Genomic DNA, 16814 nt, shown 5'->3' with positions numbered 1-16814 from the left:
ATAGGCTTGTCTCAGCAAGGATTTCCCTTTGGGAAGGAGTGGGGGGCTCTACATTAGGGCGATCAAGGTCCTTACAGATATTCATGATTTTTGTGTAAAAAAATTGCCATTCGGTTACCAAATACCTGCAAGCCATCTATCCTGGAGGGAGCTGGGGGTACTCATAGCAGATTGACTAGTTTGAAAACATCTCTAGAGGATTTAGCAGTTGCCAACTTGTTGGTCCAATACATAGATTTCTCTACTTTAAAGGAGGCTTTATAATCCACCTGCGTGGACTTATAACAGGGCTCTTTCCTGAAGATCATAGTCTTTCCGTCAAGCCTGTTCCTGACGATGACAGGCTTGTCTTACGAGTGTAAGTCTCTCCAAAAAAAACCTTGTATAGATTTCCTTAGTGGGAGCAACAGTATTCATAGCAAGAATAAGCCAAGAAGAGAACCCAGCAGCTGCCAGCTCTAGATCCTCGTGATCAGTCCAGTTACAGTTATTTAAGGCATGAGATAAAGCTTCTTTGCTACGCCATGTCCAATTTATTTTTGAGATTCTGCTGTTCCCGCAATTAAAGGTCTCCTGAATTTGAGGCCTGGAGAGAGAAGCATAATGGTCAGGCCAGATAAGAAGTAGGGCCTCAGAGACCTTAAGGTGAGAGTCTTTGGAAAAATGCCATCCTAAGTATGGCCCGCCCCATGGGTTGGTGTCCTAATTAATTATGGAAATCCAAAGCATATCATCATGTCCTTAAGAGCTCGCAAGTCATTGCACAAATTGTTTTCTGAATGGAAACTGAAATCCCAGGAACGTGATGTTATGATTTCCTAGGAGTGGTTCAATTAGGTGTACAAACTCTTGTTATAAAAGTAGCCCTATGTACAGATGGTCTATAGACTAGGACACCAGAAAAGGAATTGGTAGGCAGTATTTTTTATAGAAAAATGCAGTGCTTCATAGGGGGTAGAAATCTAAAAAGGTTACATAAGGCACATTTTATATATGCATGCAAGCCCTCCCCTTGCTCTGCCAGTCCTGTTTAACCATTGTATAGCCTGGGGGGATCGCATCTACCACATCAGGCCGCACAAGTCATTGGCCCAGGTTTCTGTAACAAAGACCCAGTCAGGCTCATGAGTTAACAATGAATTCTGCAAACTCAACTTTATTTTTGACTAGGGACCTGGCATTGACCAAACATCCAAAATAGTTGGACATCCTGGAAATAGTCCTTTCCTCAGAATGAGGGCGCGTCGGAGTGTTGAGAAAGGCAGAGGCAGTACTGGATATTGGTGTTAAGGGAGAGAGTTTAAATCCACATGAGGAGCAGCTGCTGTTATTGTTTTGATAAAGTTCATTAAAGTCCATGGATGACAAACATTCACAAGAGTTACCATGGTTACTTCCGTTTAAAAACTGCACTCTGTAGTTAACTAAATCAGGGGCCTTTTCTTGGGAAAAACTGCCAGGGTTCTGGCACACCGTGCAGTCCAGGCATGAACGGGTGCAGGCGGGTGCTTGCCTAAGACGCGTCTGCTGCACATCCATGTGCACATCCCAATATATGGGCATTCTCTACAAAGAGAGCGCAAAACTACCTTGCAAACCTGCATAGGAAGGGGCAGCCCCGGAACAGTAGGACAGCTCAATTACCTCTGCTCAATCAGCAAATGGAAATGTAATGGCGGACCAGGGAAAGATTTAGGAAAAATGCTACGGGGAGGTGAGCAAACAGCAATTTATTTATAAAGTGAAAATAAAGAATTTGTAGCACAATAAAAGTTAAACACTTGAAACAATTGCTCAGACGGGACGACCTACTGTTAGGGCTTACCGCTGTGCACCCGTTTGCACATCTCAATATATGGCCATTCTCTATAAAGAGACTGTTGACATCCATCCTTAAAAACATATTTTGTTCAGTCAGGATGACTTCTCAGGTGCAGTAGTTCAAAAAAAGTGGGATGTCTTTGTAGGATTGGAGTAGTGTTTAGATCAGACTACATCAGTTGTGACTGGTGTACATGATGGCCTCAGCATAAATTAAGGGAGTGATTTTGAGCTTGACAGGGTACTCCTTTGCAAAACAGACAATTGGCCTACTGTACTGAGGGTCAATAGGGCTGTCAGCTTTCTGTCGAAGGAGCCCCCTGTCAATGTGAAGCTACATCTGAAAGCCCAAAGGAGTAGGGCCATCGTAGTTTAAGCAATTATCCCACCCACTCTATTTAGAGTGGACGGTCTGATTTTTGTTTTCTGCCCATCACACCAGGAAAAACCCGGCAGTTAGGGCCAGAAAACATTTTTTAAAGTAATGACCCGCAAACCCTGGAAAACCTCCTAAGGTGTGGGAGCCATTTGTTTTTTAGTTTTTCAGTAAAACTCCCATTTTGGGAGTTTAAAAAAAAGTTTGGTGAACGGCAGCCTAAACCGGCAGTCTCCCACCAAACTTTTTGTACCTTAAAGGGAACTGCTGTGATGGCAAAAGGTGGCGGTTGGACTTGCATCTGACCACCATCCCTTCGGAAACGGGACCACCCTACTTGCTGTCGGCAGTCCCGCCACATAAATTACAATGCGAACGCATTCACGGCAGTCGCATGGGTATTTTTTGTTTTGAGGGTTGTGCTGCGGGCTGCAGCACACGCAGCAGTCCAAAAAATGCACATTTTGCATATCCCTGCACTATGTGAAAGGCACCATGCAGTGCCTGCCACATGGTGCAGGGATATGTAAGGGGCACCTTAGGTGCCCCCCAACGTCCCATGTCCAAGGGCCAGGGGGTAAGCTACAGGCCCCCAATGTCATGAAACAGACGGTGGGAAGAGACATCGTAATCCCTACGGCAGTGCCTGGCAGGCACGCCACCATTGTAAGGATCTATGCTCCACGCACCAACTGGCTTTTTGAGGCTGTCAGATGCATGGTGGTCGGTCTTTCTGAACGCCAACCACCCACCCGCCCGCCCGCCATTGTAACAGTGTTACAATGGTGGTGGGACCACTACCGACGGGTTGTCGGCGGCAGTTCCCCCACCATCGTAATCAGCCACTAGGCTGTCTAATACCATGACAGACAATACTCCATCCACAAGGGGTTAATCAGGCCCAAAGTAATTGTTTGGATATTTTTACTCTAGTTCAATAGTAGTATGTTTGAGCTAAGGACAGCCGTAAAAGCTGCTTTTGTTGTTTGGCACTGAAAGAATTTGCGGTTGTTTCAATTTCGATCAAGTTGCTGAGAAGTTTTCAGAATCTAAAGTCTATCATTTTTGGATAAGACAAATCACCTGTTTGAGGTCTAGTAGGTTTATCTTTTGGTTTGGGGCAAAACCCAGTCCCTTTACTCATGTTATGAATTTGAACTTAGAATTGAAATGTCTTCAGTGCAGACGCATGGGAAATTTAGTGGTGAGATAGCAAAGGATGATTTCTTTGCCACTCTGAGGAACCTTACATTCCAAATGGCCAAGCTTCAGTGGTGAGTATAGGCCTCATGCTTTTTAACAAAATTTAAATTAGTGCTTTGAACAGCTCTTGCTGAGAGCTCAACCCGGAAACAGTGGATTAACTTCAGATTTTAAAAGTGTTGGCTCTGTGCAGACTCTGCCTCTGCAATGCCGTATGTTTTAACATCAGAGTCAAAGCTCTGCACACATGATCTGATAAATGACTCTGACTTAGACCTAGTGTTGCTGCAGCTCATCTATGAAGAATGGCACTGCCTGTATCCTGTATTGGAGTACCAAGTACCTGAAGAGATTGGTTTACCAAAAGCTAAACAGAAAACAAATGACTCACAGTCTTCTGAAACCATCTTTGGGATCTGTACAGCACACCCATCCTTAAGCTTTAAGGAAGAGAGGGTTTTTGTTGCCAGCTAGCTTTCGTAATTAGACTGCAAAATGATCTATAGCCACTCCATTAAGGTGTAATGAACAAGTTACTTACCTTCGGTAACGCTTTTTCTGGTGGATACAGTATCTGCCTGTGGATTCCTCACCTTGTGAATATCCCCTGCGCCAGCATTCCAATAAACGTTTTTCCCCAGCTCTCTACGCCGACGTGGACGACGTCATAATGCATCGGCTCCGCTCGCGACTCCGTATGACGTCACCGGAGCCATAAGACAGCCACGTCGGCGTGATGACGTCAGTTCCACCCATTTTTCCGTGCCCCCGAGGCGTACAGGTGGACCAACGACAGATTCAAAGTATACACAGTATACAATATACAATCAAATTTACATAGTACATAAACAAAAGGAAAGCTAAATAAAACAAGCATTTCCTACCAATGTACCAGAAAGCATAACAACATCTCAAACAAGACAACTTTTAAGGTATACAAAGGTGAACAATGGGGAGGCGGTGGGCCAGTGAGGAATCCACAGGCAGATACTGAATCCACTAGAAAAAGCGTTATCGAAGGTAAGTAACTTGTTCTTCTGATGGATACATCTGCCAGTGGATTCCTCACCTTGTGAATAGATTCCCACAGCAGTCCCCACTCCCGGAGGAGGGTGTCCACCTTCCATACCAGAAAGTCTTGCAAGACAGAGCGCGCGAAGTGGCTTTCCCTCCTCATCTCAGAGTCCAAGCAATAATGCGTAAAGTATGGAGGGAGGCCCAAGTCGTGGCTTTACAAATGTCTGCCACAGGAACACCCCTGGCCAAAGCAGAAGTAGATGATTTAGCTCTAGTTGAATGAGCCCTAATACCCTCAGGAGGAACCTTACCAGCCAGGGCATAGCAGATCTTGATGGCAAGGATGATCCATCTCGATAAAGTGCGCTTGTGCACCGCTCTTCCTTTGGAATGACCAACATAACCCACGAAGAGCTGATCGTCCAGACGAAAGTCCTTTGTTCTGTCCAAGTAAAAGCTTACAGCTCTCTTTGGGTCCAGGCGATGAAGTCTTTCCTCCTCTTTGGAGAGATGAGGAGGAGGATAAAAAACAGGGAGAGTAATAGACTGTCCCAAATGAAACGGAGTAACTACTTTAGGCAGGAAAGCAGCCCTGGTCCTAAGTACCATCCTTTCAGCATGAATGTAAGAAAAGGGGGTTTAGAACTAAGAGCTTGAAGCTCACTCGCCCTCCTTGCCGAGGTTATGGCTACAAGAAAGACCGTCTTAAAGGACAAAAGCCTCAGAGGACAGCTATGAAGAGGCTCAAACGGGGACCCATCAGAAAAGTAAGACAAGATTAAGGTCCCACTGTGGCATTACAAAAGGAGTAGGAGGAAACATGTTTGTAAGGCCTTTGATAAACCTTAGTACAATCGGAGATTTAAATAATGACGGTTGATCAGGAAGACATAGAAAAGCAGATAAGGCTGATAGATAGCCCTTGACCGTGGCCACAGCACAGCCCTGCTGAGCCAGGGAAAGAGCAAACTGAAGCACATCAGAAAGATGGGCTTTTAAAGGGTCAATGGATCTCTCTCCACACCATTTAACAAACTTAGACCACCTATATGAGTAAACGGACTTGGTGGAGTGTCGCCTGGCCGATAAAATAACATCCACCACATCAGGCGGGAGAGAGAAGGAATTCAGGTTGCCCCGTTCAATCTCCAGGCATGAAGGTGTAAGCTCTGGAGGTGGGGGTCTAGAACCTGCCCCTCCGACTGCGAGAGGAGGTCTGCCCTCAGAGGGAGACGGAGCGGAGGGCACAAGAGGTGGAGAAGATCTGTGTACCACACCCTTCTTGGCGAATCTTCCTCAGAACCCGAGGAATCAAAGGTATGGGGGGAAACGCGTAAAGGAGTTGTGAGCCCCAACTCAACTGAAACGCGTCCCCCAACGCCCCCTGCATCGGAAACTGGAGACTGCAGAATGACGGACAATGCGCGTTCTCGCGGGTGGCAAACAGGTCCACCTGAGGGGTTCCCCACGTCCGAAAGACGTAACAAACCACCTCCGGATGGAGCCGCCACTCGTGATCGGCGAAGAACTGCCGACTGAGACTGTCTGCACGTATGTTCAGCACCCCGGCCAGATGATTTGCCATCAGACAAATCCGATGGTCCTGAGACCAGGACCAGAGATGCAGAGCCTCTCTGCAGAGACAATGCGACCCCACTCCTCCCTGCTTGTTGACATACCACATCGCGGAAGTGTTGTCCGTCAGGACTGGAACCGACTGACCGTGTAGGGAAGGGAGGAAGGCCTTGAGCGCCAAACGAATCACCCGTAATTCCAGAAGGTTGATGTGAAGCAACCTTTCCTCTGGAGACCAAAGACCCTTGATCTCCAGAACCCCCAGATGCGCACCCCACCCTAAAGTGGATGCATCCGTTATCACTGTGGTCACCGATGAAGGTAGATGGAAGGGCTTTCCTTGGGACAGATTGCCCTCCACGCTCCACCAAGATAGATCCGCTGCAGCTTCTCTGGAGATCCTGATCGACTCCCTCAGATCTCCGTTGTGCTGATACCACTGCCTGCGGAGGCACCACTGGAGCGCCCTCATGTGCCAGCGTGCATGGTTGACCAGCAGAATGCAGGAGGCAAACAGACCGAGCAGGCGAAGGACCTTCAGAACTGGAACAACCGCTCCACAGTGGAATAAAGGGACCATCTCCTGAATGTCGAGAATTCTTTGAGGAGGAGGAAAAGCTCGACACACAGTAGTGTCCATTACCGCCCCTATGAACAGGTTGCGTTGAGAGGGCACCAGGTGAGATTTGGGCACATTGATCGAAAAACCCAAGTCGAATAACAGTCGAGATGTTACCTGCAGATGATGTAGCACCATCTCTGTGGACTCTGCCTTCAGAAGCCAGTCGTCCGGATAGGGGAAAACTGGAATCCCTGACCTCCTGAGATGGGCTGCCACCACTGCCATCACCTTCGTGAAGACTCGAGGTGCGGTAGTAAGACCAAACGGAAGGACCGCAAACTGGTAGTGTTGCGACCCAACCGTAAAACGGAGATACTTCCTGTGCGACTTTAGGATTGGGACATGGAAGTACGCATCCTGCAAGTCGAGCGACACCATCCAGTCTCCTTGCTGCAACACTTGAAGAACATGCGCAAGGGTCAGCCTCTTGAACTTTTCCTGTTTCAGGTAAAAGTTGAAGACTCTGAGGTCCAGTATCGGACGCAATCTGCCGTCCTTCTTGGGAATCAGGAAATAGCGGGAGTAGCATCTCTGACCCCTTTCCTGCTCTGGAACCACCTCTATCGCACCCTTTTGAAGCAAAGCTAACACCTCCTTCTGTAGAAGAAGTAGATGTTCCTCTGAGCAATAACCCTGGGGAGGAAACTCCCGAAAGGGAAGGGCATACCCAGTCTCCACGAGATTTAAAACCCAAAGGTCGGTTGTAACAGTTCTCCAACCTCGCAGAAAGTGGGACACCCGACCCCCCACAGGTCTTACATGTTCCAGGATGGGGGATCTAGGGCTGCTTCCCTGAAGCTTCATTGGGAGCAGAGGTTGTAGAAGATGAAGAGGGGTTGCGGCCAGAACCTCTCCGACCTCTTTGTCTCCCTCTATAGGACCTATAGAGGGGATTCTGCTGCTGCTGCTGTTACTGCTGCTGCTGAGGCTGCCGGAAGTAGCGAAATGAAGACCTCCCAAAACCTCTGAACTTCTTAAGCCCAAATCCTTTAGCAGGAGCCTGCAGACCTAAAGACTTCGCCGTCACCCTGCTGTCTTTAAACCTCTGCAAGGCGGAGTCAGCCTTTTCACCAAAAAGCCTCTGTCCGTCGAATGGCAAATCCACCAATGTGGCCTAAACGTCCGTAGAGAAGCCAGACGAACGAAGCCACGCTTGCCTCCTAGTGGCTATAGATGACCCCATAATCCTTGCCACCGAGTCAGCCGTATCAAGCCCCGACTAAATCACCTGCCTTGCAGCAGCCTGAGTGTCCGTGACCACTTCCATAAAGGACGCCTTATCACCTTCCGGCAACTTAGGGGCTAACGATTTCATTGAGTCCATAAGAGCATGAACATAGCGCCCTAGCAAGCAGGTGGCATTAGTGGACTTAAGCGCCATGCTCCCAGATGAAAAGGTCTTTTTAGCCGCCTGATCCGCCTTCTTAGACTCCCTATCCGCAGGAGTCTGAGGAAAAGCCCCTGAAGCATGCTACGAGCATGACGCCTGTACCACCAGACTTTCTGGAGAAGGGTGTGAAAATAGAAAACCTGGATCCCCAGGCGCCACCCTATATCTTCTCGCCACCTGTCTGGAGACTGCCGGCGAAGAGAATGGCTTACGCCAGACATCCATAACTGGTTCCAAAATAGCCTCATTAAAGGGCAGCAAAGGCTCACTGGTCGAGGTAGGCGAGTGGAACACCTCCGTCAGAAGGTTAGGCTTATACTCCGCAGAGGGCAACTGCAAGTCCAGCAACTCTGCGGCCTTCTTTATCACAAGATGGTAAGGAGCCAGTTCCTGCGGTGGAGAAGACCTAGAGGAAGAATGCTCGCACTCCGGAGTCGTATCCAGGCCACTAGCCTCCTGAATCCCTTCAAATTCGTCGGAAGATGTATCCACCTCACCTTCCTCCACCTCCACTCTATAACGCTCCTCCTCTAAAACCCTCTGGGCCTCCCTCCTTGAACGGATCCGAGGAGCCGGTGTCGGCGGCGCCGTACGCGGAGTCGGTGGAACCGAACGTGGAGCCGGAGGTGTTGGGGTCGGCGGCGCCGGACGCAGCGCCGAGGGAGTCGGCAACGGCGTCGAGGAAGACTCCGAAGAAGGTCGATCCAATCAAAGCCGAGATGGATCCCCAGACGGCGGCAGAAACTGCCACGAAGGCGCCATCGGCAGAAAGGGCATAAACGGGGCCTGAGCATAATGCTGCGGCACTCCCAGAGTATAAGCCATAGGACCCACGGGACCAGTAGGTGCGCCGGATGGGAAGGCAGCCCGTTGGAAAATCCCATACATCGCATTTAAAAAATGCGTTGAATCCGCACCCGGAGTCGGGAACTTCGGAAAAGGGAATAATCCTAGATCCGGTTGAGGAGTACCTGGTACCGGAGCCGCAGTGTCCTCAACAGGCGTCGCAGGATCATCCGGCACTGGAGAAGGCTCTTTCTCTTGCTCTTGCTCGGCCTCCGAAGCCGAAGACTCCACTGGAACCGGCGACCGCGCCCGTGACTGCGCCGGAGACGGAGCCAGGGACCGCGCCGGAGTCCGCTTCGGCGAAGGAGATCCCTCTGGAGATTTAGACGGAGAAGGAGACACATACTTACTTCGACATCGAGGCGAAGTCGATCTCGACGCCTTGCTCTTAGAAGACCGGCGCCGAGAGGAATGCTTCCTCTTCTTATGATGCTTCTTAGACTTCGAAGAATGCGAAGTCGCCGACTCCGGTCTCGACCTCTCCTTCTTCCTACCTCTCTTCTCCTTCTTAGCCTTGGCCATGAAGAGCTTCGCCTCCCTTTCTTTCAAGGCCTTGGGATTCATCCTTCTACAGCTGGAACATTCTTCCACGTCGTGGTCGGATGAAAGGCACCACAAGCATTCTTCATGGGGGTCTGTCATTGACATGTGGCCCCCACATTGCCTACAGGGTTTAAAACCCGACTTCCTAGTCGAAGACATGACAATTTACTCACTAAACGACTACAAAGTAGCAGGAGAGTGCTGGAAAAAATGTTGCGCTTCGACGGCACGGAAAAAAGGGAACTGACGTCATCACGCCGACGTAGCTCTCTTATGGCTCCGGTGACGTCATACGGAGTCGCGAGCGGAGCCGATGCATTATGACGTCGTCCACGTCGGCGTAGAGAGCTGGGGGAAAAAGTTCAGTGGAATGCTGGCGCAGGGGATATTCACAAGGTGAGGAATCCACTGGCAGATGTATCCATCAGAAATGAAAAGTACAAAGCAATGAAAGAAGTTGGTGTCAATCAAATTAGCATCAATAAGTATTTCTTACTCACCTAGGTTCTGTGGCATTTGAAAGAAACCCCAAGACTGAAAACCAAACATCTTTCAGCTGTTGTTTACAATAACCATGAGCCAAGGAACCCTTCTTTACATTGGCACAGCACTGGCCTTCATGCCAATCTCAAGAACTCTGAAACCTCAGAATATCAGACAACAAGCAACATGATATGAGAACATCCAGACACCAAGTTACGCTCAAGTTCAGAGCTAATCTTCACATGAACATATGTTTGACTGGAAGAGGCTGCTAGCCCATACTGACACCAGCCCTCACCCCATCTCTACAATGGCCCAAATCTGCCAGCCTAACATCTGGATGCAGCCTAACTCACAAATCTGAGGAGACAACTCAATTTTTTAGTGTTATTGCATCATGTATAATTAGCAGCTCCCCAATCTTACCGAAATACACCTTCACTTCAGTTTCGTGTATTTGGTTATCTACTCACAAATGTGGATCTTAGTAATAAATTACTTGTTTCACAGTAAGTAAAGTTAGCCTTAACATTACTCGCCAATAAATTGTGCTATGTGTTGTTGGTACCCTCCACCAGTTCTCAAAGTAAGCCCTAAGTTTCGGCCTTACTTCCTAGGCCTGTTACAGAGGCATAACAACCTAAAACCTCTATTGCTTTAATCTGCCAGTGACATTCTCGTAATCTGGATACACGTATTTTGCACTATCTAACAGCAGACCAATTCCTCAGCATACATGTACAGAGAGAATGTAAAGAAATTTAATAACAGAGCAATCTCTCAATTTACTGATACAAGTAGGCAATGGTTCTGACAATAATATTATCCCTCATATTACATGTAACTTGCAAGCTTAATGCTCTAACAGTTGAGCCATTCTTCAGCTGATACACAGAATTCAAAATAAGCTTCCAGTCTCGCATCATTGAGTAGCAGTAAGTAGGAAAGTAGTCTTTCCAGCTCAGTAATGTTATTAAGGAGTGTCTTGGATGGCTCTAACATGTAAGAAAACATTTTAAAATCTCTTCCTCCCATTGCAAAGACACATCTTCAGCCTTTGAAGATTTGTTTTATTTCTTTAGATAATGTTTTCTTTAAAGGAAAGCTGAGCAGAGAATTCATAATCCAGACAGAATCTGACCATGCTTCAGAGCTCACCAAAGCATGTAGTTTGGAAGACCCTAATTCCGCCCACAGCATCAAGGTGAACAAAATGTTAGCTACATTACCATAGTTTTGCAATTTTATTTTGTGACCAAATTTTCTAAATTGAAAGTACATTAGAGGTTATATACATCCCCAGTAGAGGGTCTTTGTAGTATTTTTTATGTACATGTCTTTGTAGGAGCATACACTGATAGTTTCTACTCATTGTAAATGTCCTGGACCGTCTGCTGAGTGCACAATACCGTCTGAAAAATTAAAGTTCTTTATGTTCCTATGATTCCTAGAAAAAAATTGCTAGTTTCTTCCACATTCTGCAGAGCTCTACTGTCCCATTATCTTCCACTAAGTCCATTTTTATATGGGGATTGCTTATTTCCACAGTTGTATCAATTGTCACTGTAAATGAAACAACCTTTCTCTTGATTGTACATGGGACTGGTCAGTGGGTTATGTGAGAGAAGGGAAAAGGAAGAGACAGAACGGCTGACGAAAGATCAAGGACAGATGAAGCAAACAGGTAAAGGAAACATCTGTTCGCAGAGACTTGCCAGCAAAAAGGAAGAAAGAAATAGGGGAAACAAACAGAACGAAAACACTAAGATATGTAGAAAAAAGAAGCAGACAATTTATCTAATATTGATGGAGGTAGGTAATGAAAAAACTGGCAAAACAGAACATGTTAAATAGAGGCAAGAGACCACTAAGGCAAAAATAATGTGAACTGGACATGTAGAACACAAGAAAAGTACATAGGATTTAAAATGCAGGGAGGTTGTAAAGGAAATGAAAGGAGAGTAGCACTGTTTGATACTGTTATGAAATTTGACTCTCAACAGGCTGGGACTTCTGGTAAAAAAAGAATGATTAAGTGCAGGGTCTCTGTGACGGAAAACAGACATCAAATCAAAAGCGTCACTTACCCCAGAAAATCCTCTTCTGTAGCATTGGCTTATGTTATTAGAAAATGTCTGTCCACTCTCAATTTCCCTCACTAATGACAATAGTCTAATTCTGAAATTCTCCTGCAAACTAACAGACCGTGCCCTCATGGCTGGCAAAGACTCAAAGGGTTCTCAAAGTATTTGTGGCCATTGTTTATGCTTCCTTTCTGGATGAGGATGTGTTCCAGTTTACGGAAAAAGGCAACGGTGTCAATGCGGAGAAAGAAGTCTTTCTTGGAAGTACTTCTTTTAGAAAAATGCATATCACACTAACTAGCTGGAGCTTTCTGGGCATAATTAGGTTTGCTTCTTTCTTAACTGAACAAAACTCTCTAACGACATTTTCAGATTGCAATTTTGACTGGCACTGTGTATAATGAGAAGTGTAAATATCATTTGAGAAAACTGTTTGCCGCACGTCTTCTCACTATATATTATGAATAAAAGGTTTTGTTACAGCTTCCTCTCATTTTGTATGCCACTTGTACAACTTTAAATTATTAGCCAAGTAGCAAGTATGAATACAGTCCACTATCCACCTAGCAATGAATAGCAGTATCCATGTGTTGCTATGCAAAAGCTAAAACAAGTTGATTTATGCTTCTGGATTCTCATTTTGTGAATACAAATACGCTAGTGGTGTCCAAGCACCTAATGTATGTAGTCAATGCTCAGTTTGTGGCTAAGCGTACAAATTGATTTTGGCAATTTAGTGTTTCGGCTGACGTAATAGAGAAATATCCTCTGATAAGAATACAAGTGAGTTCTGAGAAAGACACGGGGATCGTGAGAAGCTATTCTATTTTGCATGCTCATAGCTTCCTTACCTGTTTGATGGTTGTAATTTAAATCAAGTAAAGGTTATCTTCAATGTGAGCTACTTTACTGGGAATTTTGCCTCACCTCAAACATGGTGATTTTGACTGAGTCAGTATTATCTACAGATCCCAAAGCTGTAATAGCCATCTCATTGGAGAGCCGATCTATTACATTATTCTAGGAAGGACTTCATAACTGGTGTTTTCAGTACAGAAAGCTGTCCTTCTACACGTCAGCTGCTGAAGCCGCTAAATGTACATTTACAGCTACATATGCTAAGCCCTGGCCTAGTAATAATGGTATCTTTTTAAGAGTGGTGAGTGGAATCTTCTTAAACACTAGGATAATAAATTCAAAATGCCAAATTCAAAGGTTTCAAGAACCAAACCACCAAGGTCCCTGAACTGGGCACTATTTGAAATATTCTCTTCTATTTCTTCTTTCGTGGAGTTCTATGGTCACCAGGTCGAATCTATAGGGCTAGTTCTTGGATAATACAGGCACAAAGCATATGTTCTTGGCTGGCTTAGGCTAGCATGAATGGTGCCAAAAAATCGGAGTTGATGTGCCATAATGACTCAAGACTTAAGATTCTTGAGGGGTTAGACTACTTTATGGTTAACATGCCAGAGGAATAGGTAATTGCATTTTCCTATTTAGGTAACCTTCAAAGGTTGCTTATTCATCATCCAACTGCTCGACCCTGGAGTGGAAACCTTGATCAGACACAAGTGACAGATCCCAGCGAAGGCCAGAGTAAGCAGCCAGATGCATTTTAAAACTCTTACACAGAAAAGATGCACAAGCTTTGTATCAGGCCTGATCAGTTTCAGTTTTTGGATGCAAGTGTTCTCAATGCCACATATCTCATGATGCTATGTTTAGGTTTTGTTCCAAATGCCATGTGTGCTTCTTACCCTGATGGCAGGAAGGCATACTGGGTGTTGAGTCCGGTCAATACCCATTTTTGGTTTTGAGAAAACAAAAAGTTGATACTTCGAGTTTAAGCACTAGCTGGTAGAATTATGCACAACAGGAGAAGCTAATAAGATTTGTGCTACAAAAGAATGTTTTCTGGCAGATGCCTTTTGTAAAGAATCTACTTCAGTTGCTATTTTCTTAAGGGGTTTGCTGTGGATGTCTCACTAAATTTTATTATTGCACATTTGAAACATGTTTTAGGCCAGATGTTTGGACTTCTATGTACACAGAATGCAGGTGGTCGAGAATGAGGCAATCTGTCAGTGGGCTAAACCCTCAACCGCTGAGCCTAAAAATCGCTGCATTGGCTGTCTGTGAGAGAATCTGCTTCAAGTTTGCATATATGGCTTCATGTACTTCCAACACCCACCACTACAGCATTTTCTTGGAAAATGTTCTAAATGTTTACTGAAACCATAATCTTCTGCTGATTCCGACAGTTCACGTGAAGATAAAAGGCTGCCGAATTTTTGTTTGATTTTGCCTAGCTGGGCTGCGAGTCAAACTGCCACTGGGTATTCATATGTGCATTTGTTCCTTCTCCCCCATATATTCCCCAAAGCTCACACTGAACCTCACCTGCCTGTCCCAGCCAGCGAAAACTCAAAACTTACATTTCTAACTGTTTATGATGTAGATATGGCCACCACCTACAGGCAGGTACATCCTATTTACTTTCACAATGTAATGGAATAATGTTTAGAGGAAGAATGAGAGGAAATGGATAGACAAAACAGGAATGTACTAGAGAAGTGTAAAGAATTCATAAACTGTGCAGACAAACAGAAAGAAAAGCAGGGTTGCCGATAAAAGGATTTCAGAAAGAAAGAGTACAGGCAAAAATGGTCTCGAACATTTTGCTGCAGACTTGGAAGCACTCAAGTTGGCTTGTGTTGACTATTAGAAAAATGATGCATTTTTCTCTGCCTTGTCTTCTGAACAGTCATAAGTGCCTCCACCGACCCCTGCGTTTACGGGTAGATGTGTAGCCACCTCTCCTCCTCTTTAATGGGGGTGAGATAGGTACTCTTATGATTTCCTCAGGCCTGATCTCATTGCTGGCCTCCGGCAGGTCATAGGCAGCAGGCATTCCTCTGCTCTGGTGAGTCTCCACCTCTTGATGATCTGGCGAAGCCTCCACCTTTGTGGAAAAGGCTTCTGAGGAGGTGGTAGCAGTGGGGACTCCAATGACCTCAGTTGTGGAAGGATCTGAATGTGCGGAGACTATGCCTCCTGGAAGACTGCAGTGGGAAGACTGGTGCAGGAGATCAGAATCTCCCAGGTCGCCAGCGTGCTGGAAGAGTGGGAGTACAGTGGCCACCACATTGGTCAGTTTGTCAATGCTCTGCCGGATGGTGTAGGCCAAGTCCCGAATGGCTTCAGTTGTCTCCCTTTGAGCCTGCAGGAACTCTAGGGATGGATCAGAGGTCAGAGGTAACTCCAGGCGTGGTCTGCGTCGTCGGAGAGGAGGAGTCATTGAGGGTCCAGGTCTAGGTGAGTATTCTCTTGTGTTCTGTGTGGGTGAATGGCCTGGCAGAGGGCAATTAGCAGAAACTGCTGGAGAGTGAGTTAGTTGTGGAATCTGAATAATCTGGATCTCAGGTTCTGTCTCGAGCTGTGGAGATGGAGAGTCACGCTGTTTAAGCTGCAGTAGACCCCCATCCATGTCACAGCATGATGCGTTTGTAGACGTTTCAGGAACTGAAGACACTCTGCCTACTGCTGGAAGACCTGGGAAAATTGGAAATATAAGAAAAAAGGTCAAAAATGATAATCTCTTTATTAGACCAATCTTAGAAGAAGCCATTATCATGCAACTAATTAGACTTTGAAACCATAATAAAAATAAACAATAATTACAGTCGTAGTTTGCCCTTTCCCATGGAACAATTCTAGTTCCAGAAAGTAATTACCAATGGACGAGATTAATTTAAGCATTCAATTCATTACTTTTTTTGTACACTTCAGTATGACAGACTATGTGGGACAGGCATGCCCAGCTGTAGGTCCTGCACACACTAAGGCACTGAAACCAAGGTATACCTGAATGATGAGCCCTAACAAGGGCAAATCTGGTCTTGGGTTGTTTCCATTCAGGGAGGACCTGGCCTAGCAGTTCGAGCTGGACTCTTACCATTGGAGCAGGGTCAAGACTAATTTGGAAATGGCTGGGTCCAAACTGAGGTTGCATGGTGTGCAAAATATTAATATGTGCTGGTAATTACCAAGTAATTACCAGTGGCTGAGATTAATTCAAGCATTCCATCCATCACTTTTTTGTATGCTTCCTTTTTACACTAATATCATCCTAAGAACTAGCATATCCCCTCTTAGGAAAAGCCCTGACTTCATTCTCAACGAGTCCTTAGACATTAATGCAGCTACAAAGGATAATTTAGCCATATACAGCACTACTTCAATGCAAGTGAAGTTTCATACGACTGTAGCCTAAATTACTGCTCCTAGTTTTCCAACCACATTTCTAGCCAGAAAATGTCTGCATTCGAGAAGGCAGTTGAGGTATGCTAGAAGGAACAATACAAACCTAGATTTTCCGTCAAAAGCATTTTTTTTGTTAACGGTTGAGATTAAATTAATTCCTAAAATGTAACACTTTGCCCGAGAGATGCAGAATGCTAATACGTTTCTTTGTTTTTGTCTAGCATATTGAATGACATTATTTGCCAATTGACATTGGCTGACACTGTTAGTTTCTGTGAATACATTACCCTTTTGTTGTCTACAAATATGCTTGAATTTTATCACACCATCACAGGTGAGTGTAAAGGTGCCTCTTGTTGGATTAGCCAGCACAACCAGACAAAACAAAGCAATCACTTCTTCCAGAAAACACTCCCAAAACTGATTGATCAGTTACAGTTTATAGGTCAAAATTAGTAAGGTTTTTACTGTTCTTTGTATCTACAGTGCAAATGTACACCATTTACAGGCTGCCTGTTTCGGCTAGGATAATTTGAGTTCTAAGGACGGAGTGGAAGTTCGATTTTGCTGATGGAAGAGTGGAGGCAA

General features: G+C 45.6%; 1 protein-coding gene across 1 annotated transcript in view; it reads right to left on the bottom strand.

The window, feature by feature from the left end:
• Nucleotides 1–10929: 10929 nt before the first annotated feature.
• The window catches only part of MYPOP (Myb related transcription factor, partner of profilin), a 136689-nt gene continuing 130804 nt past the window's right edge, over nucleotides 10930–16814 (bottom strand). The window contains exon 3 of the mRNA XM_085625596.1: nucleotides 10930–15515. Coding sequence (XP_085481722.1) covers nucleotides 14728–15515 — 788 coding nt within the window. The 3' untranslated portion in view covers nucleotides 10930–14727. The remainder of the gene's footprint in view (nucleotides 15516–16814) is intronic.

The sequence above is a fragment of the Triturus cristatus genome, chromosome 9, assembly GCF_964204655.1.
Source record: "Triturus cristatus chromosome 9, aTriCri1.1, whole genome shotgun sequence".
In the NCBI taxonomy this organism is placed as follows: Eukaryota; Metazoa; Chordata; class Amphibia; order Caudata; family Salamandridae; genus Triturus; species Triturus cristatus.
Note: the sequence above shows the minus strand (reverse complement) of the source record. Positions and strands in the feature narration are given on the sequence as shown.